The sequence below is a fragment of the Chiloscyllium plagiosum genome, unplaced genomic scaffold (genome assembly GCF_037043375.1).
Source record: "Chiloscyllium plagiosum isolate Xiang-an unplaced genomic scaffold, Cpla_swu_hap1 HiC_scaffold_36, whole genome shotgun sequence".
Classification (NCBI taxonomy): domain Eukaryota; kingdom Metazoa; phylum Chordata; class Chondrichthyes; order Orectolobiformes; family Hemiscylliidae; genus Chiloscyllium; species Chiloscyllium plagiosum.
The window spans coordinates 40927703-40945334 of record NW_028270174.1 but is presented as its reverse complement, the minus strand read 5'-3'; the positions used below and the strand labels follow the sequence as shown (position 1 = coordinate 40945334).

At 38.4% G+C, this 17632-nt stretch overlaps 1 protein-coding gene across 12 annotated transcripts in view; it reads left to right on the top strand.

The window, feature by feature from the left end:
• The window catches only part of bltp1 (bridge-like lipid transfer protein family member 1), a 434366-nt gene that overhangs the window by 315897 nt on the left and 100837 nt on the right, over positions 1-17632 (top strand). For all 12 annotated transcript variants that reach the window (XM_087980106.1, XM_043674037.2, XM_087980105.1 and 9 more), the window contains 7 exons: positions 332-576; positions 676-781; positions 1526-1623; positions 4414-4608; positions 7790-7958; positions 9612-9823; positions 14222-14420. In XM_087980106.1, coding sequence (XP_087836232.1) covers positions 332-576; positions 676-781; positions 1526-1623; positions 4414-4608; positions 7790-7958; positions 9612-9823; positions 14222-14420 — 1224 coding nt within the window. The remainder of the gene's footprint in view (positions 1-331; positions 577-675; positions 782-1525; positions 1624-4413; positions 4609-7789; positions 7959-9611; positions 9824-14221; positions 14421-17632) is intronic.

The following is a 17632-nucleotide window of genomic DNA, read 5'->3' as shown; positions in this document are numbered from 1 at the left end:
CAAGTTCTGATTTCAAAATTTTGCTTTAAGGGGCTATTTTTGATTTCATTTTCTTCAACATGGCTGTACATCTATTCATTATCTTTTTGTTGCTGGAGAATGGTTGAAATGTAAAGCTGTATGAGCTGAGGAATGAAGGAAATGTATGAAAGGGTTTGTGATTACCGAGACAATTGGAATGAAGGTGGTGCTTGTTGCTCTCTGGTAAGAAAATTGTTGTCTAAATGGTGTGCCATAGATTCCATGTATTTATCAGGGAGAGTTTGTTACAAGTTGTGATAGATAACATTTGAAGAATTCTGTTGTTAAAATGTGCTCTTCCAATCATTAGGAGCCCAAACTAGATTCACATTTGAGCTGCCCAATCACAAGCTACGTTTCCAGTCCAAAGTGACACCTGTTGATATGGCAGCGTTACCTCCGTCAGCCAGCCTTAACCTACCACAGGTCACAATGTCCGGAGAATACATCATGGAGGAACATGAGAGTTACCCAGACAAATCCTGGAATGGGGATGAGTTTCCGTTGAAACAAGGCAATTATCTGCAGGGGAACTATTTACGCTGTGTTGCTGAGGTACAGTAGAAGTTGGCAAATAAAGCTGATACCAGATTAGTAAACTGCATGGAGAATTAGGAAAAAAAATAATTTTAATGGTTTTCCTGTTTTTCATAGGTTGGTTCTTTTGAGCACAACTTGACAACAGATCTTTTGAATCAATTGGTCTTTTTGCAGAAAGTTTTCATGAAGGAGGTTAATGAAGTTATTCAGAAAGTTTCTGGTATGTTTTAAAAAAACTTTCAATTTGAAATTAGCTTTGAAAACAATTTGACTTGCTGCTCATGAAGATGTTCTCATCCTTTTGAATATAATCATAAAAGATCTGTATTTTTTTTCCCTCTGTTAAGAACCTTGAGGCATTCTAGCTGTTTTAAAAGCAGGATGTAAGGGCATGTTGTTTGCCATGAATATTATGAAAGTTCCAAAATTAGTGTATTTAATTTGGCCTTTAAGGGAAAATGAATTCAAGCATTTAAATTATTTTGTTATTTTCTGTTTCCTTTTAATTTCTGTTTTGTCCTTGTCAGACGACTAAGAACGACTAGTCTTGAGATATTTGCTCTGTGCTATTGTGCTTCAATAATCTTTGTTTAACTCTGTCTTTTTAAGTGTCAAAGTGTCAATTATAATACTGCAAAACTATTTAGTAATGCTTGATCCAGGGCAGGTAACTGTTTTAAATATATTTGCACTGCTATTGCAGTGGATGGCTCAATTACCCAGCACAGTGGGGTCATATTGGGAAGCAAGCAGCACTAGTTAACATGTTGAGTTACTAAAAGATGGGATCTATTCATGAATATTTCTTTAGCCATGGCTTTCTCTTCCATGATTTCATCAGCCCATCAGCAGTACCTTGAATTAGTATATTTGAAATTAAAACTTTGTTTCACGTGCATCCCTTTATAAGGAATGTTAAAAATTAACATTAGAAAGCATATTTATAAAACGTGTTTATTTGCAGGAGGGGAGCAACCTATCCCACTATGGAATGAACATGATACATTAATGGATGGAGAAAAGCCAAAGATTCTGTTGTATTCTTTGAATCTGCAATTTAAGGTAATAACTTTAGTTACAATAAAATTCAGAGAAAGTCATGGAAGCTATTATGTGATAACGAGTTTTGCAAAGATTTATAGCTCTGGTTGAAGGTTTGCTCGCTGAGCAACGAATCTTCTAGCTAAGCGAGCAAACCTACATCCAGAACCTTAACCTGCAACCTATTATGTGATCCACTTTGCAATCCTTTTGAAAAGATATCGCCTTCTGTAAGTAAATTTCAATTAATTAATTTATTCATTCTTTTAACACATTCATATTGGGCTGGATAGCAAGAATTAGGAGACTTAGCTTTATCCGCCTGCTTCAGTTGGCAGTGCACAGAGGGATTGGATTTTCATCATGTGGGAGTGAGGATGCAAGTGCAGGCGACAGTCATGCCAGCTGGAAAAGAGTTTAGAGGCAGTAACGGGCTAATGGATGCTGGTGTGAACTGCTTAAAAGGCTTGTCTTGGGAAACCTCCAGCCCATGCTTTGGCATTTCCAAGCCCATTCAGCCACTTTAGAAAATCAGTGAAGCCTTAGTAACAATGACTAGTGACTCAGCCCAGACATTCATTAGAAATAACTGAGCATCAGGGTAAGCATTGCTTTATTGTCAGCTCAGGCATTCTGATCTCTTCTGCCAATTGCATTTTGTTTATTTACACAAGGTAGAGGTTTCAAGTGCATATAGTTTCTGGTGCATACAGTTTCTGCTGTTGATATTTTCAATGGCTTAGGTGATTGACAATATTATTGTCCTGTGGTGAAGACTTTCTTTTAAGAAAATGGAAAGATAAGAATTACGTTTTTTTTAAAAAACTTTTTAAACACTACTTACAGTTGCTATAGTTTTCTAAATAGTGGGTGACCAGGCACAAAGGTGTAGTAGCTGGGTATGGGAGAGTATGAGAACCATGCAAAATGGGTTGGTGGCTTGTAATGGAGTTTGAGGGGCAATGCGGTATTGGGTAGAAAAACGTACTTTGGCATGGGAGCATGGATAAGATCTTTTGAACGTTGATGCAACAGAATCTGTGACATATGTAGCCATACATCCCAAAGACTAGTGAATTGTGAATTAGTATATCCTTGCGGCTGTTTGCAATAAGCTAAGTACTGACCATACGCAACCAACCAACACCTGCAAAACTCAAAACATGGTATCCAACATAAGATGTGATTTTGTAATTGAAAAGGATTTACTGAACAACCCAAATGTGCTTAGAATTACACTAGTAACCAGTTTAGGGTTGTCACTCAGATTCCGAGTTTAATATATTTGCATTTGCATTTTCTGGAAAATAGATTAGTATGTAGAGCTTTGTTCTTTATAAAAAACAATTTATGAACTTTGTGCCTGTTACAACTCAATGAAACAGAGCCATTCTTTTGTACCTTTGTCAGGGATGTTGTTGGAGCTAATAGCCTTTGTCGTATCCTGTGCCCTCGCCTGTTTTCTTGATTTCTGTTTTGTATTCTTTCATGGATGTGGCCATTTATTGCCTATTTCTAATTCCTGAGGGGGCATTTTGCTGTGGGTGTGGAGTTACGTGTAGGGCAGACTAGGTAAGGAAGTCAGATTTCCTTTCCAGAAAGACATTAGTGAACCAGATGGGTTTTATGACAGTTGACAGTTAGGCCTGTTTTTTTATTTCCAGATGTTTATTAAATACAGATTTTATTATCTGCTGTGCTGGATTCAAAACATGTTCCCAGAACCTAGCGTTCTGAATTACTAGTCCAGTGACATTAGCACTATGCCACTGCCTTTCTACTTGGAGTGCATCAAATTGTTTGAAGAATGCCATCTGTAATGCTGAGGAACTCGGGAAGAAGCTGTTGTGGATCGATTTCTGGCTGAAGACAGATACAAATGCTTCAGCCTTGTCTTTTCATTAAATGCTGGACTTCCCCATATTTGCAGATGTGAGACATATCTTAGAACCACCACCTCCTGTTATTAGTTAGTTGTTATTACTTGTCCACTATTGATCATAACTGGATGCAGCAGGACTGCAGAGTTGAGACCTGATCCATTGGTTCTGGGGTCACTTTGACCTGAATATGGCCTAATTCATTTCTGGAGTGAAAAGGAAACATGCTTGTGAAGACAGTAGCTCCAAGCTGTAAGTGATTTGAAATCTTGTCTTTGTTGTGGGAAATGAATCCATATAAAGATGTTGGGTCAAAAACTTGAGATAGTACAGTATAATGGTACTTAATAACTTTTTTTGGAATATTTAACAAATCAGTCTTTCATAATGAGCCTTTCATTTTAATAACCAATGTGTATGTGTAATGTTAGCTTATTCAAAAATTTCTCTGACTCCTTAGAGTAGCACATAGCATTTTGTGATCGTATCAGGGTCTCCACTAGACTCTTTTGCAAGTCCCAAATCCCAGTTGGACTCCATATCAGATTTTTCAATATTTTTCAACTTGAATTTACATGATAAAAAGCAGTGATTAGTAGAATACTTACTAGGTACTGGAAATAATATTCTGTGATGCATTTAGTTTGTTTCTTGAGCTGCTTCTTGTTGAAAAATATATATGCTACATTGATTTTTGATTGATTTTGCATTTTTGGAGTTATAGAGCAAATACTTTAATTGATGTTGCATGTAAAGGTGAATTTATGACCTGCATATTCCATTTCGATCAAACTTTGACAGTGTTAAAATTCGTCACGAAAGTATTTAAGCCAATACTATAAATTTAAATAAATGAAAATTGAGAGCCAGAAAATGGTAACTATGTTGTGAATTCTAAAATCTGTGTGTACTGTGTTCATTTCTTATTTAGGGCATCCAGGTTACAGCAACTACCCCTTCAATGAGAGCTGTAAGACTAGAGACTGGATTAATTGAACTGGAACTTTCAAATCGCATCCAAACGAAAGCTCAGCCTGGTGCAGGTCGTAACAGCAGCTATCTGAAATTGTTTGGTAAATGTCAGGTTGACTTGAACCTGGCATTAGGACAGATTGTCAAGCATCAGGTATATTTTACCACATTCAGAATGTTAACTGTATTACAATAAATTGCATTATAATATAGTGCATATGTATTGACATTAGAAAATAAATTGTTTTGATCATGAATCGTGAATATATAAAATGTATTATTCCGCCCCTCCTCCTTTTAAAACTATAAAGGTTTTCTAAATTGCTTAATTCTTTACACGCATTCTTGAAACATGGACATCACAGTCTTATTTATTACCATCTATAATTGGCCTGAAAAGGTGGTAGGATTTGCATGCAGATGTTAATCCCGTGATATTAGTTATGGGTGAAAGGTCTTTAAAGAATACTTTCTTCAAATGATATTCATGAGCTCTTTGGGTTTATATACATTTCAGAAATAGTGAGGATTGCAGATGCTGGAGAAGTCAGAGTCGATTTGGTTCCAGAAATGGAATAGACCATCGGCAGGTCAAAGTGACTGCAAAACCAACAGATCAGATGAAGGGATAAGCCTGAAACATTGACTCTCTTGCTCCTCAGATGCTGCCTGACCTGCTCTGCTTTATATACATTTATTTTCATTTTTTTGTTGTTTGTTGTTGATAAATAATAAAGCATAGTGACATTTCAGCCTGTTCTGCCAGCACACAAAATGCCAGAATTATTGAGGTCAGTTTCAAAGCATCTTGATTGGCATTCATTGCAACCCTGAATATTTACTCTTTCCATCACTAACCCAACATATTTGCAATATGTACCATCTGCGCAATATTCAGCATTTCTCCAGGCTTCTTGGACAGCATCCACCAAATTCTTGAACTCCAGCATTGAGGATAACAAAAAGAGCAATTGTATGGGAGCACTGAATTCTTATTTGAAAAAAAAATTGCCATTGCTTCATTGTCGCTCAGTCAAAATCCAAGAATTACCTAGCCAAATCTACTATGGGTGTGCATTCATTACAAACTGCAGTGGTTCAAGAAGGTTTTTCACCACATCATCTTAAAATTAATTGGGGATAGAAAATAACTGCTGGTCTTGCCAACAGCATCTATAGCCCGTGACTGAATGTGGGGGAAGCTTATGTAAACCAGATTAGTTGGTCCTCCACTCCATTGCAATTTAGAGGGGCATTGGTGCAGCATGACTGCATAATCATGGTTACTGCATTTGGAAAAAAATTAAAATGCGGTTCTCCACAAAATGGTGAAAAAAGGTCAAAATACAAGTGAGCATAATTGATTTATGTTTTACAGCAATTATAATTGTTATTTAACAGCCTAATTCAGAGGTTAAACAGTATTCTACTAGACTCTATCTATTAGCAGAAAGCTACCTCAGGAGTCTTCAGTTGCTAAGATTATTACACATGGTCACCTCAGGCAGCATATTCCACAACTTTCCATTGCTTGTCTATCCAGTGTCCCTATTCTTAGCTTTTAATACCCACACAGTTTTGAAATTATGTAAAATGTTTAATTAGCATTCATTTTATCTGTACCCTTTTGAATCTTTGATTTTTCACACATTGCAATCTTCTATCCGATGCATATATTCTTTGCTTTGCACACCTTTGCTTATAATCTTGGTGTCGGTATATTAATTTACCCCTGTGCATACATACTGGTATTCCCACTATGCATTGATAAAATGAACTATATACACGCAGTGATTCTATACCAATTCACTAATACCTCTTCTCCTTTTAATTATTTAAGATTTATTTTGCTTTGCTTTGACTCTGCTGGTGACATCAATGAACTAATCAGTGAATGGTCTGATTAGTTTTTTTTTGACCTTGCACTTCTTCCCCTTTCCTATTCTTGTGACCTTACATGTGTTCATTTTAAATGTGTCACTTGTCAGCTTGTTTAGTTGCCTTTTTATATTTTATCTCCTGTTATTTCTAATCCTTTTTTCTTTCACCCTTTGAAGAATTTTTAATTTTATCATGTTGAGAAATCATTGAGAAACAAAATGATCCCATATTAATACCCACTGCACCTCTTTAATTAACTTTTCTCTTTTCTGATATTCAACAACACTTCTATATTCATGTGATATGTAGTCTCCTCTGGCTGAGTAAATTTCTGGTCTGCTGCAAGAGGAGCTCCCTACCTCATGGCTTCTGAAATTTAGGACTTCTCTTTTCTATGATACCATGTCAAAAATCTAGCTGAAGTTAAATATGTGGTTGTGCAATATTACTCATTCATTTTACCACAAGATTAATTATCTTTTGAAGTTCAACAGCTTGATCTTCCTCCTATAAAATTGTTCTTAGCATTGTTACTTATGTGTTTCTTGATCTCTATGTTACCTTTTCATGTTTTATTTCCTACAGATTTATAGGTTTACTAGCCTATAAATCTTAAAATCACCTTTTGCCCCTTCTTAGAAGCTGGCAGCAGGGTTAACCTTGATCAGACTCCAATATCAGGCAGAATTTTCCCAAAGAATCTTCACTTACTGTGGCTGGAAATGCCAGTTGGCAACACGCATGGTCAACTGCTGGAATTCTTCCATGCAGAAGGAAGTTCATTAACAACCTAATTACTGATATTGTCGTCCTGAGCAGGATGATTGCCTTCCCCTGAGAGCTGCCAGCCCAATTTGGCACCATTTTTCTTTACCTTAGTGTAATGTATTGTGATACAAATGTGTATTTCATCTCCATCTAATTTCTAAGTTTCATGAACTACACATTTCTCAATTTATCTTCAATAAAAAGTTACTTATTTATTATTTCTCTCAGTGCAAAGCAGTGCATATTGTAAATTAATTCTTCAAACAACAGCATTATATTATTGAAACAAAAACAGAAATTCTGGAGAAACTCAGCAGGTCTGGCATAATTTGTGAATGGAAAGAGTTAAGGTTTTAAGACCAGTGACCCTTCTTTGAGTCAGGAAGCATCCACAGTTCTTTGTTATTGGAGACTCCGTGGCATTTGTAACACCATTGATTTTTCTTTTAGGATCAAGAGTTTTACATCAGCTAAGCTTCTCTTTTAATTTATTGAGTGAAAATGTTGAAGGTTAAGTTAGTCTATTCACTTGTTGTTTTATCCCCGTTGTACTCGAGCACCCAACATTCTTCTGCCTTCGGTCTGTTCTAGTTTCATAATTTTCATTGTGTCTTAGTTTGTTTGCCCTCGGTTTAATTTTTGATTATTGAAGATGTTTTATTCCTATTGCTTATGTCCTACTTTAGGTCTATGAAGAAGCTGGTTCAGATTTTCATCAAGTAGCGTATTTCAAAACACGGATTGGATTGAGGAATGCGCTTCAAGAAGAGATCAGTGGTGCTTTTGATAGGGAAGCTGTTCTCATCACACTTAGTCGACCAATAATATATGCACAACCAGTGGCTTTTGACAGAGGTATGGTTTTTCAGTCAATAGAAATATAACTAACTTCTGTTAGCCAATGCCCAAACCCACTAACCTAACCATGCAAGGTAGCTCAACCAAATTCTTCCTCAGTGCTGCCGTACTCTCCGGGATCCTTCTCTGGGTGTCACAATTCCCAAATTGTCCAGCAATTTCAGTTGTGTGGAATTCTGAAACCTTTGAGGAGAAAGTGAGGTCTGCAGATGCTGGAGATCAAAGTTGAAACTTTATTGCTGGAACAGCACAGCAGGTCAGGCAGCATCCAGGGAACAGGAGATTCGACGTTTCAGGCACAGGCCCTTCTTCAGGAATGAGCAGAGAGTGTTCAGCAGGAGAAGATAAAAGGTAGGGAGGAGGGACTTGGAGGAGGGGCGATCACATTTCCAACGCCCCTCCTCCCTACCTTTTATCTTCTCCTGCTGAACACTCTCTGCTCATTCCTGAAGAAGGGCCTGTGCCCGAAACGTCGAATCTCCTGTTCCCTGGATGCTGCCTGACCTGTGCTGTTCCAGCAATAAAGTTTCAACCTCAATTCTGAAACCTTTGTCAATCCCCATATCTCTCCAATTGGTGCTTTCACACTCAAGGGTTTTTGAGCCATTGCCATCAAATCCCAGCTTCTGTTCTTCTATACTTTCAGACACCGCATGAATTATTCAGTGCCATCAGATTTTGTGTTGGCGTTCCACCACACAGTTCTGGCAGAAAATGATGTTTTACTTTCCAGCTGCTGCAAAAGCAGCAAACATCAAACCCTACAGTATTTAAAGATCCATCAGTGAGATGAAATCTGCCACTGAGTCAATTTTACTCTGTTAGTAAGCATCTTTCCTCCAAAGTGTTGCTGAAACTCATTACTTCTATCCTAATTCTGTTGAACATTAGCATTCCTCTAACTAAGCATAGTAAACCTCAGTTTCTCGCTATCCTGAAACCTACAACTTGTGCATTCAAGGCTTTAAAAAAAGATATGGTATAGAATATGTCACAATAAAGGATATACAGTTTTTCTTTTGGAAAACTGTCAAAGTTGCAGAATTTGATTCTCAAAACTTGAATTAAAAATTCCATACTAATTCATAAAAGCATATGACTCATTTCAACCATTGGCCTTGATAAAACAAGGTGGATTCCATAGCATAATAACATTTGCTTATTCACCAGGTGCAACACCACACCTTATCATAAGTGGAAATCAACATTTCAAACTAATGTCCATAAGAGTAGATTGAATTATATATAGGTATTTCTAAATTAATACAGAATTGGGAATGCACCAGTGCAAATTTTGGAATTTGAAATAGTAGTTGCAGCTTTCAATCCCAGACAGAATATTTTGACATTGAAGTTTGACTGCAACTTTTTGAGTGAAGACTTTTAATGATCATTTTGTACTCAAGCTGGTGCTGTATAATAAGGTAAAATATATGTATCTCATCTTGGCCATATCTTAGAATTGAGAGTCTCACAATAAACCTAAATACTGATTTTTAGATTCTTACGTTATATTGCAAATGAGTTATATGTTCGATACACAAAAATCCGTGAAGAATTGAAAAGTCTATTTAAGCATGCAAAAACAAATATGATTATATGAATGTTTAAATTTGATTATTAATTTATTCATCACTTTTCATTTTGAAGCTGTCCTTTTCTGGCTGAACTACAAAGCTGCTTATGACAATTGGAATGAACAGCGGATGGCACTGCACAAGGACATCCATGTGGCTACAAAAGAAGTTGTTGACAAACTGCCTGGAATCCAGCAGACCTCTGCTCAAGCATTTGGCACACTCTTTTTGCAGCTAACTGTGAATGATTTGGGTATCTGCTTACCTATCACCAGCACTGTACAGGTAGCATACTAATACGCTGCAGCAGAAACAGTCAACTCAACTGCTATTTGCTATTTAATTTCTGTCGTGCTGCAACTGAACACTCGTAACATACCAAAAAAGAATAGGATAATTTAAGATAATAAGCAGTTGAATATTATGAGTGTTCAGTTGCAGCACGACAGTTTTTCTTCCTTTTGAGCGGTTTTCTTGCATGAACACTGATTCCTTATTGAAACAGTTTTTAAGGGCCAGAATCTCCCTCTAGTAATCCAAATAGTCATGCTTTTCGACAATTTTGCTTTCTCAACTGCAGGTGCCATGATGCTATTTTTTAATTGCTATTTTAATTGCTAAAGTCTTGCTGCAGCTAGAGTGCAAACATCAGAGCTCAGTCCTGGGACCTTGCTGTAATGGTTCAGCTACTCTCTGATTTCAATATCTTGGTCATCATTGAAGTTCATTTGTACTTGATTGAAATTTACCTGTTGGCAGAACTTTCAGATTTTGTAAACAGTTCAATTGGCACTCTCTTCTCCTCACATCCCTATCTTTGTTCCTCTTCTTCATATATTGGGGAAAATGTCTTGGCATCAGTGTGTATCCATTGCATCTGAAGTGCCATACTCAAAAACAATGTTCCATTTTGTTTCAAAAATCTTTACTGAATTTCTCAACTTTACTCAAGGGACTTGAGTTCATAAGACTGAGCAGAAATTAGGCCATTCAACCCATCGAGTCTGCTCCACCATTCAATCATGGCTGATAAGTTTCTCAACCCCATTCTCTTGCTCTCTCCCCTAAACCCTTGATCCCCTTCATTCTCAAGAACCTATCTCAGTCTTAAATATACTCAATGATCTGGCCTCCACAGCCTTCTGTGGCAATGAATTCCATAGATTCACCACTCTCTAGCTGAAGAAGTTTCTCCTTTTCTCCATTCTAAAAGGTCTCCCCTTTACTCTAAGATTGTATCCTCGCATCCGAGTCTCTCCATCAATGGAAACATCGACCCAACATCTGTCGTCTCCAGGCCATTCAATATTCTGTAAGTTTCAATTAGATCCCCCCTCACCCTTCTAAAATCCATTGAGTATAGACCCAGAGTCCTCAAACTATCCTCATATGCTAAGCTTTTCATTCCTGGGATCATTCTCATAAACCTCCTCAGTCCAGGACCAGTACATCCATCCTGAGATATGGGTCCAAAACTGCTCGCAATACTCCAAATGTGCTCTGCTCGAGCCTTTTTAGAGCCTCAGAAGGCTTTTATATTCAAGTCTTTTGAAAATAAATTCCATCATTGCATTTGCCTTCCGAACTATTGACCCAACCTCAACCTTGAGAGAATCCTGGACTAGAACTCCCAAGTCTCTTTGCACTTCAGACTTATGAATTTTCTCCCTATATAGAAAATAGTCCATGCCTCTATTTCTTCCCACTATGAAGTGCATGATCTCATACTTTCCCACATTGTACTCCATCCGCCACTTCTTTACCACTTTCCTAGCCTGTCCAAATCCTTCTGCAGCTTCCCCGCCTCCTCAATGCTACCTATCCCTCTACCTATCTTAGTATTGTCTGCAAACTTAGCCAGAATGCCCTCAGTTCCTTCATCTAGATCATTAATGTATAAAGTGAAAAATTGTGGTCCCAACACTAAGCTTTGCGGAATACCACTTGTCACCGGCTGCCATCCTGAGAAGGAGCCTTTTATCCCCACTCTCTGCTTTTTGCCAGACAGCCAATCTTCTATTCATGCTGGCACCTTACCTCTGACACTAATGGGCCCTTATCTCACTCAGTAGCCTCCTGTGTGGCACCTTGACAAAGGCCTTCTTGAAATCCAGGTAGATAACATCCTTGGTCTAGCTTACCCATTACTTCCTCAAAGAATTCTAGCAGATTTGTCAGGCATGACCTCCCCTTAAAGAAATGATGCTGACTTTGTCCTATTTTGCTATGCACTTCCAAGTATTCAGAAATCTCATCCTTCACAATGGATTCCAGGATCTTACCCATGACCAAGGTTAAGCTAATTGGTCTGTAATTTTCTGTCTTTTGCCTTATTCCCTTTTTAAACACGGGTGTGATGTTGGTGATTTTCCAGTTCACTGGCACCTTCCCTGACTCTAGTGATGCTTGAAAGATCATCATTAATGCCTCCGCTATCTCTTCAGCTACCTCTCTTAGAACCTAGTCAGGCATGGCTGCCTCATCCTCCCAGTAGCATGCTTCTTTTTCCTCGGGATGAAACTCTGCTGTGTCTCCTGAATTACTTTGAGAGGCCTCCGCCATTGCTGTCCCAAAGTCTTTCCTGCTGTGCTCCTCTCAGTGTCAATTCTATTCAGCTCCTCCCTCATGCCTTTGCAGTTGCCTTTATTCAGCTGTAATACCATTACATCTGATTCTCCCCCTCAAATCGCAGAGTAAATTCAATCATATTATGATCACTGCCTCCTTAGGATTCCTTCATCTTAAGTTCCCTTATCAAGTCTACCTCATTACACAACACTAAATCCAGTACTGCCTGTTCCCTAGTGGGCTCCACTACAAGCTGTTCCAAAAAGCCATTTTGTAGACATTCCACAAATTCCTTTTTTTGCAATCCATTATCAACCTGATTTTCCCAGCCCATCTGCATATTGAAATCGCCCATGATCACTGTGACTTTGCCTTTCCTACATCTTTTCTATCTCCCGGTGTATCTTGGGCCCAGCTCCTGACTACTGCTTGGAGGCCTGAGACTTTTCACTACCAACTTTCAATTACTCTGCATGAATAGAATCAACCAGAAAGCAGACTGTGCAATGGCTTATAATAAGCACAAAGGGCAAAGTCACTAGATTTTAGGTCCAGCAAATCTCACCTGCATTCATGCCTTCAACTTTACTGCTATAAGTTGCCAAATACTGATAAACTGATCCCAAATGCTTTGACTTTAAATTTGTGTTTGTATGCTACTGCCTGTGTTCCAGCTGTCACATTTCCCCATGTCACATTTCTTGTACATTTGGTCCATTCTCCTTCCTCTACTCATATTTGATTTGATACCTCAGCCATCTGTAAACACCGTCAAAGGAAACTTAAAACTATTTATTCAGCAAGGAACGACAAAAACTGATACATTGTGTAACATTTTTAGTTTAACCATTTTTGAAGATAACATATTGATATCATGCAACATTGAATAACAAATTCATTAGAATTAAAACTGGATCAAATTGTCCCAGTTTAGCTTGAAACTTTGGATTTGAATTCACAAAACCTAGCTTGTGATTTGTTTTGTCATAAACCTAAAAGAAATAGGCTATTACTTTGGTGTTGCTGTTATCAATTTAACATTTTTAAGTTAAAACTTAAAAATTATTATTGATATTGACAGTATTAACATTGTTGTGCTATTCTTCTGCTACCATTAAAAGCAAGAGTTCCAATCTCCATTAAAATAATGATAAAGTGATCAGTTAATTCCAGGCTTATTTACAATAAAAAATGTATTCAAATTACAGCAAATACAAAATGCAACCTTATTGTGAATAGCTGAAAGACCTTTTATTCTGTTTATTAAAATTGGGAAGTTCAAACCTTTGCTTGCAGTCCCTGCACCAAACTCCATTCCTTAGCTACAACTCCTTGGCAATAACCTGTGATTAAGTCAGTTTGCAACTTTAATGTCATGGCTGATCCCAAGGTAACCTTCTGCCTTCAAACTAATTGCATCACTAAGACCATCTGCTTTTATCTCTGTAAGATCTGATTTTCACATCTGTTGTAGTAGCTCATCTGCTGCTGAAACCCTCATTTATACCTTTTGTTACCTCTTGACTCAACTATTCCGTATTATTCCTGGCTGGTCTCCCACACTTTACCCCTTGTGTACCTGAGGCCATCCAAACCTCAACTGTCCCTGCAGTAACACTCCTGTTCTCCTTTTCATTTGTGTACTTGCTGGCCTGCATTGACCTGTCAGTATTTCAGTATTATGTCTTGAAATTCTCATTCTTGATTTCAAATCTCTTCATGGCTTTGCCCTTTCCTATCACTCTAAGGTCCTCCAGCTATATAACCATCTGAGATAGTTACACTCATTAAATTCTGACCTCTGCAACTCCACTTTTAATTGCTACAGTATTGGCAGTCATGTCTCCCATTGTTTCAACTTCAAGCTTTGAAATTCCTTGTTTAAACCTCTGTCTCTCTGTATCTCATTTTCCTCCTTTAAGGCACTTAAAATCTGTCTATTTGACCCAGCTTTCATCTGATCTAATATCATCATTTCTGGCTTATAATTTGTTTTATAGTGCCACAGTGAGGTGTCTTGGGACATTTCATTCTGTGAAAGGAAATACATAAATATATTTCATGTTGGACAATGGAAACTTTTGTTTGACAATTAATTTTGATTGGTTTTGGCAGGGTAATCACAATATTGATTTTGATCCTGGGTCAGCTATGGTTCTTACGATTGAGAGCACTTTGATCACCGCTTGTTCATCTGAATCCCTCGTCAGCAAGGGTCACTTCAAAAATTTCTGCATACGGTTTGCTGATGGATTTGAAACTAGTTGGGATGACTGGAAACCAGAACTACAGGGTGATATAGTAATGAATGCTTGTGAGTTTCTACTTACTTATAGTCTTGCTTTATTTCTTTCTCACTCCAAGCCCTATCCCCATTGCAAACTGTATTAAAAAGAATGGACAAAGAGACTGCAAAAATTTGATGTTCTAGAAGTCCTGTCAGACCTAAAACGGAGATATATGTACATTTCCAATGCAAGCCGTGCAGATAATCATTTCAGTTAGGTTGTTAGTGCTGGGGTAGGAGCTTATGCAGACGTATGCAGAGTAGGCAACTGGGGAGGTGGTGGCATACTGGTAATATCACTGAAATAGTGATCCAGAGGCCAGCCTGGGACTGGATCCTGTTCTGGAGACATGGATTTGAATCCCAGCATGGCAGTCAGTGAGATTTAAGTTAAAAACCACACAACACCAGGTTATAGTCCAACAGGTTTATTTCGAAGTACAAGCTTTCAGAGCGCTGCTCCTTTGTCAGGTAGCAAGTGAGGCAGAACCAAAGAACGCATAATTTATAGTAAAAGATCAAACTGACTTACAACTGATGCAATATATTGAACAAACCTAGTTTTGCACTTAGAATGGGTTGCAGGTTTCGATTCATTAATATGTAAATCCCAGAATTTGTTTCAAGTCACATTCCCAAGATAACTTAAGGTTTTATAAAAAAGTGAAATCTCAGCTCAGACAATGCATTAACGGTGTGAGATTAGAATCTGTCTGTATTCCAACCTTGAGTCAGACTGATTCTATTTCCAAAGTGAGAATTTATAAAATGTCATGTGGACTGACTTCCTGCAAATTGTGTGCCTTTTGAACAAAATAGAATGTATCTGAAAATACAAATCTGCAAAATCACCCCATAGACTTGTGTGTGTGCGCGTGCATGTGAGAGAGTGTTTGTTTGTGTGTGTGTGTGCGCGCTTGTTAGAGTGTGTGCATGAGTTTGACAGAGTTATATGCCTGTGAGAGAGTGTGCATGTGAGTGTGTGTCTGAGAGAGAGGGTGTGCATAGTGTAATCATGTGTAAGAGTGTGTGTGTGTAGTGTGGTGGAGTCACCTGTAGTGTGACATGAACCCAAGATCGCGGTTGAAGCCTTCTTCATGGGTACCGAATTTAGCTATCAGCCTCTGCTCAGCGACTCTGCGTTGTTGTGTATCCCGAATTCTGCCTTGGAGGAAGGTCACCAGAAGATCAGAGGCCAAATATCCTTGACTGCTGAACGTTCCCTGACTGGGAGGAACATCCCTGTCTGGCTCAGTGAAATTTAAATTCATTTAAAATATGGAACTAAATGGCAACCATGTAACAATTGTTAATTGTCATAAATACCCATCTGGTTTACCCGTCTGTTATGGAAGAAAATCCATCATGAGAGTCTAGACTTACAGCAATGTAGTTGACTCTTAACTACACTCTGCCTAACAAACCAGTTAGTTCAAGGGCAATTAGGGATGAACAATGCATGCTGGTCCAGCCAGTGCCATCCACATCCCATGAAGGAATAAATAAGAAGTAACATCAGTCATGAAACAACAGTGTAACATTAGTCAGCATGTAAAGCCTATTTGATATCGATTGGTGCAATTTTCACTTCAGCATTCCAGCCCACAAACATTCTTAACATCATACAGTTGAACATGAATTCAGAAAGTATGCTCATCTGCATTATTTTAAAGGGATCAGTGACCATGCTTAGGTTAGTTGCTGATAACCTGTAGCTGTCAGTTACTGAAGTAGTAGACGAGTTTGGAGGTTTGGACTGCTATTTAAATTTGCTGAAAACCATAGGGACAGTTTGGCACCTAGTAAAGGTTCTCATTTCAAGACCTCTGTTAAGACTTAACTCCTGTAGACTCTTTCATTGGGCTGCATCTTACATATGATTGGCTAAATCTGAATTATTGAGAGTTTTGGAGCATTGTTGCCATGAGGCTTAGCAAGTTCTTCTGCTGTATCTTAGCAAATGTACCTCATTGATTACCTAGTATACCCATATAATGTGACTCATGTTCAATAACTGCATGCTAGTCCCAGAACAATTCACTACTCGGCAGATATCCAGAATTTACTGGGGAGGTCCATTGTGCACCCAGACAAGCAGCTAGTCTGGCACTGCCCTGCACCGTTGCTGATATTTGCCCTGGACATAGTAGACATGAGTAAATCGGCACGTCTGTTTGGGACAGAGTGCTGGAGGTTATGCTGGATGGCGTGTGCCGACACAGGATTTCTTCATCCCCTAGCACCAGCATCAGAAACCATGACAAGGTTGGCTACCTCACTTAAAGCACACTCGGTTGTCTGAGAATTGCTCAGCAATATAGAAAGAAGGTGAATGTGTTTCTCCACTCAGCCAGTCTAATTGCCACAATTGTTTTTCTAATACCTCACACTTATTCTTTCTCTGCTACTGTAACTTACCTGCCACCAAGGGTCATTCTCCTCTATTGCTCTCACTATTGCCTGCAACATTGCCTGAAACTACTAATCCTGTCAACCCTATGTGCTGTTTATTCACTCACTCGGCATACATCTGTGTACTGCCTAGTATGTTCCACTACGTGTAGATATGACCTTTAAGCTATCTGTTAAAATAAACTTAATTCTTGTATTCTGGTGACAGAGTGTTTCTTTGTGATCAATTTCCTTTTCTTTCTCAATTTCTTTTTTTTGCATCGCTGTCTGGCCAGATTGCAGTCCTTGTGAATCTGAAACAGATAGGCTTAAGGACAGATTTATGGGGCAGGGCCAACACTAGGTGCGTGCTTAGAATATGTGTAGCTTGTAAATCAGAGACATTTGCATAATGAAAAGGAAAGGCTAGTGAGAAGCAGGATTAATGCAAGTATACTATTATCGATGTAGGTTTGCTTGCTGAGCTGGAAGGTTCTGGTTCAGGCGTTCCATCACCATATTAGGTAACATCATCGGATGAAGCACTGGTGGTATGGCCCATTTTATATTTGTGTGTTTAGGTTTCCTTGGGTTAGTGATGTCATTTCCTGTTCTTTTGCTCAGGGGTTGGTAAATGGGATCCAAGTCAATGTGTTTGTTGATAGAGTTCCGGTTGGAATGCAATGCTTCTAGGAATTCTCATGCATGTCCTTCCCCATCTGTATGTAAATATACTAGGGAGAGTGTGCCATGTCCTTTGGTGGCTAGTTGATGTTCATGTATTCTGGTGGCTAGTTTTTTTGCCTGTTTGTCCAAAATGGTGTTTGTCACAGTCCTTGCACAGTATT